The following is a 1,977-nucleotide window of genomic DNA, read 5'->3' as shown; positions in this document are numbered from 1 at the left end:
TGTTTTCACTGTGACTATGAGTGGACTGAGCGCACAGAGCAGCGGCTGGTATTTGTGTGTCAGTGGAGACCTGCAGATGCCAGTACTTGTAACTGTTGATAAGCAACCAACCACCAGTAAGTACTAAGTATTTATAAATACTAAACATACATTTATGAATTATAAATATTTCTACAGTAAAATCATTTGTACATTTTTTAACAAGCTGTTCAACCATCTTATCACCGGCATTTGCAGACGTACCACCCACCACAGTTCAGCATAGAGAAAGGTCAGAGACCTTTGCATTTGTATGCAACTACTGTACATTGTTGGACTGTTTTAACTAGTCCATTTATCTGTGTGCGTTAAATGTATGTTGCAGTGTTTCAGTTGACCTAAAGCACTTCATCGTCCCTCTGGGTTTGCTGATCTTCATTGAAGGATTTAGTCTAATGATTTTAGACTATAATGTGGGGCTGTTTGTTTGTTTGTTTGTTTTTTAATTCATTTGCATTGTGTGCTTCAAATTTCAGTCCTCCTGATCACTTAAAAATTTTCAGTGTCCGTCTGGCTGTGTTGATCTTCGTTGTAATGGTGACCTCGTTCACCTTGTTTATGTTCAAAAGACACAGTAAGTATGGTGAACTGATGAAACCAATATGTGTAAAAACAAATATGGTTATTCTGAAGTATTTAATTTGAAATGAGGACCACAGTGCGTTATTGTTTTTAAGCACGGAGAAGTCAGTTAAAAATGTTTTTACTGTCTGTCTTTTAGAGCCGACCAACAAAGAATCATCAGCCACAACAACTGTAAAATATGAGGTAAAATATGACCGCATTAAACCATAAAAGTAATGAATGTAATCATTGTCATTTGTGTTACTACAGTTCTGTACTGTACCTTTATTGTTATTTTAAGCGGATACAGTAATTAGAGCTCAACCAAGCATGTCTTTGATCACAAAACTATAATGTTTTATTGTAAAGACAGTCATGTGGGTGTGGATCTAATTTAATCTAATTTAAAATGTTGCAGTGTTACTGTAAAGTACATTTGTTTTTCAACTTCAACACAGGCTGAAGAGGAAGCAACATACAGTAACACTGAGCACATGGCAAAAACATCAAGGGAGGTAAACATATAAAGCGCTGATACACTGTCTCTAAAGTGGTGGGGCGTTGGTTCCTTCTGAATAAACCACAAGTGACTTGCAAACGTGTGAAATTTATAAAAAACACTTTTTTAAAAGTAATTTCCAGCACAGAGTTTTTATTTTAAAGTGTCATTTCCTGCTGTAGAGTGACTCAGTGACTAAAGCAGGCTACTTTAGAGACAGCAAACTAGCTCGATGACACGGCCAAACCCAAGACCAGTTGGGAACCACTGTAACACATGATAGGCATGCCAAAACACAAAGACAACTTTTAATCAAAATTCATCAGAAACATATCATATGTGTCTCTTCTTCTTTACACAGAGGTCTCATGTGGAGAGTGAAGTGGAACAATAAAGTTCTGTCGTTAAAGCCTCAAACAAAGGGTAAATATTAAGATACCTGAACCAAGTCTGACACTTGTCACGTAATGTGGTTCAGTATTTTTTGCACCAGTTTTCCTTTACTCTTCCTTCCTCACTTGAATTTCCCCTTGTTCTCCAACAGGTTGATGAAAGATGTCTCAACAGCAAGTTGTTTTTCTTTGTGCCATGCATTTGTATCCAGCTGCAAGACATTACAAGGATTGTTTGACAAGGGCATAGATGGACAAATCTTTAAGCTTATCTGCAGTACATTTGTATTGGGTTTACTGCTCTACATAATAGGCATAAATTCACAATAATATATCCTGATTTCTATTTTCAGAATGTTTATAAAGCCATGCTGTAGCCTATTGTATTTTATCTCTGTTTTTTAATGTATATACTCTTAATTCCTTTGAAAGTCACTGAACATTTATATTGCATGTTAACAGAATATGAAGTGGTCTTAAATG

General features: G+C 36.0%; 1 protein-coding gene across 1 annotated transcript in view; it reads left to right on the top strand.

Moving 5' to 3' along the window:
- The window catches only part of LOC126407154 (uncharacterized), a 17,050-nt gene extending 15,073 nt beyond the window's left edge, over positions 1-1,977 (top strand). Inside the window, exons 14-19 of the mRNA XM_050071838.1 lie at positions 238-271; positions 516-613; positions 761-807; positions 1,062-1,118; positions 1,464-1,525; positions 1,647-1,977. Coding sequence (XP_049927795.1) covers positions 238-271; positions 516-613; positions 761-807; positions 1,062-1,118; positions 1,464-1,496 — 269 coding nt within the window. The 3' untranslated portion in view covers positions 1,497-1,525; positions 1,647-1,977. The remainder of the gene's footprint in view (positions 1-237; positions 272-515; positions 614-760; positions 808-1,061; positions 1,119-1,463; positions 1,526-1,646) is intronic.

This window comes from Epinephelus moara, chromosome 19, assembly GCF_006386435.1.
Source record: "Epinephelus moara isolate mb chromosome 19, YSFRI_EMoa_1.0, whole genome shotgun sequence".
Lineage (NCBI taxonomy): Eukaryota > Metazoa > Chordata > Actinopteri > Perciformes > Serranidae > Epinephelus > Epinephelus moara.
This window is presented reverse-complemented; position numbering and strand designations above follow the sequence as displayed.